The sequence below is a fragment of the Ipomoea triloba genome, chromosome 13, assembly GCF_003576645.1.
Source record: "Ipomoea triloba cultivar NCNSP0323 chromosome 13, ASM357664v1".
In the NCBI taxonomy this organism is placed as follows: domain Eukaryota; kingdom Viridiplantae; phylum Streptophyta; class Magnoliopsida; order Solanales; family Convolvulaceae; genus Ipomoea; species Ipomoea triloba.
This window is the reverse complement of record NC_044928.1, coordinates 24,242,250-24,244,012: the sequence shown is the minus strand read 5'-3', so window position 1 is coordinate 24,244,012 and position 1,763 is coordinate 24,242,250. Positions and strand designations below refer to the sequence as shown.

At 42.6% G+C, this 1,763-nt stretch overlaps 1 protein-coding gene across 1 annotated transcript; it reads left to right on the top strand.

Annotated features, from left to right (window-relative positions):
• Positions 1 to 344: 344 nt before the first annotated feature.
• On the top strand, positions 345 to 1,250 carry LOC116001390 (ethylene-responsive transcription factor ERF086-like). Its single transcript, XM_031241272.1, has one exon. It carries the CDS (start codon positions 345 to 347, stop codon positions 1,248 to 1,250), a length of 906 nt encoding a protein of 301 aa, XP_031097132.1.
• Positions 1,251 to 1,763: the final 513 nt, after the last annotated feature.

Below are 1,763 nucleotides of genomic sequence, written 5' to 3'. Positions count from 1 at the left end.
ATTATTCTAAAAAAAAAAAAAATAGCAATAGGAAAAGACACTAAAATATTATTCACTTTTTCAAGAAAGATTATATTTAAAAGTGGTTGGAGAAGAAAAAAAGGGCAAGTCCATCGATGAATGACAACATCACTGTCCATTCCCCTTCTTCAATTCATCATCCACACCCTTTAAAACCCATGCCTTCACCCCTCATTCTTTCTCATCACTTCTCATCTTACTCTCTTGCTTTAATTTTCCCCTCTCCATTCCCTCAACAAAATCCCCTCCCAAAAAAAAATCCTTTCCCAATTTATTCATATTTATTATATATCCAATAATTTTGATTTCTAATTACTACAATAATGTCGTCATCATCATCATCAGAGCATCAGTTTAGCCTGTTTGAGCCCATCCGTACACCCACAGGATACACTTGGCTCCAACGCAACACTTCCCTGATGTCGCAGCCCACCGAGAAGCGTGGGCGGCGCCGACAGGCGGCGGCGGAGCCAGGGCGGTTCTTGGGTGTCCGGCGGCGGCCTTGGGGCCGATACGCCGCCGAAATCCGAGACCCACTCACCAAGGAGAGGCATTGGCTTGGAACCTTCGATACTGCCCAAGAAGCCGCCTTGGCCTATGATAGGGCTGCCCTTTCCATGAAGGGCACCCAAACAAGAACCAACTTTATCTACTCTCACGACTTCACCACCACCACAAAAACCTTATTATTCCCTAATAATTCTCCTCTTCCCCTGCAAAACCCTAATTTCCAGGACTCGCCAGTTGACAAACAACCTCATCAAAATTCTCCGTCCTTAAATGATGGTGAAAACCCTTTCTTTTTCTCTGATAAGGAAGAGAATTCTGGGTACTTGGATTGTGTAGTGCCGCATAGCTGCTTGAACCCTCCTTCCCGAGAAACCAACGGGGACAAGAATGTTTTTATTCCGACAGAGAAAGAGAAGGGAAACGACAGCGGTCAAACGGCGGCGGCGGCGTTACGCGGAAACCCGTCGTGCTATGATGGGATTATTGGGGAGAGATTGTGGTGGGAATTGGAAGGGGAGGAGCCATGGGAGCTGGAGGCGATGATCGCCGCCACTAATAAGCGCACTATAGTGGAGGTGGGGAATGCATGCATGGGGAGTTCATCGTCGCCGTCGTCGAGCTTTGATGGAATGGGTGGAGGAGATTCATCGTCGTCGCCAAGATTCTCGTTTCTTCTGCCTGATAATGTGGCTGATTTTGGCTACTCTAATCTTTTCTAAGATAGATCAGATCAGAGGTGTTTCAGTGTTGATATATGGAAGAAAGCTAGAATCTCGTATCCATTTCCTATATCCTAATTAATGAGATCATTGGTATTTTTGGTGTTAATTAGCTTAGTGCATGATGAACATCCATTTCATTTTCTTTCATTGTGGGATGTAACTTAATTGCTTAATTATATCTTCAACCAGGCCAGTATTGTGTTTTCTTGCCCTAAAATGTTGAATCCTCAACCCCGGCCTAATTCGATAGAGTCAAATGTGGGTGGGCACAAGCTACGAAAACTTTTATTTTGGACATAATCTTTGTTGAGTTTTGATCTCGTCTCAAATACTGTTTGAACCAAAGAGTTTGGACAATATTTTATTTTCATTCCATACCAAACAAGTCAAAGAAAGACAACCCAACTAAACAAAATCGAAGGGATACCCAAATTAAGGAAATCTATAATCTATAATCAAATTAAAAATAATAAGAGTATATTCATTAGTGATGGATTTTTCTTGGTTTTT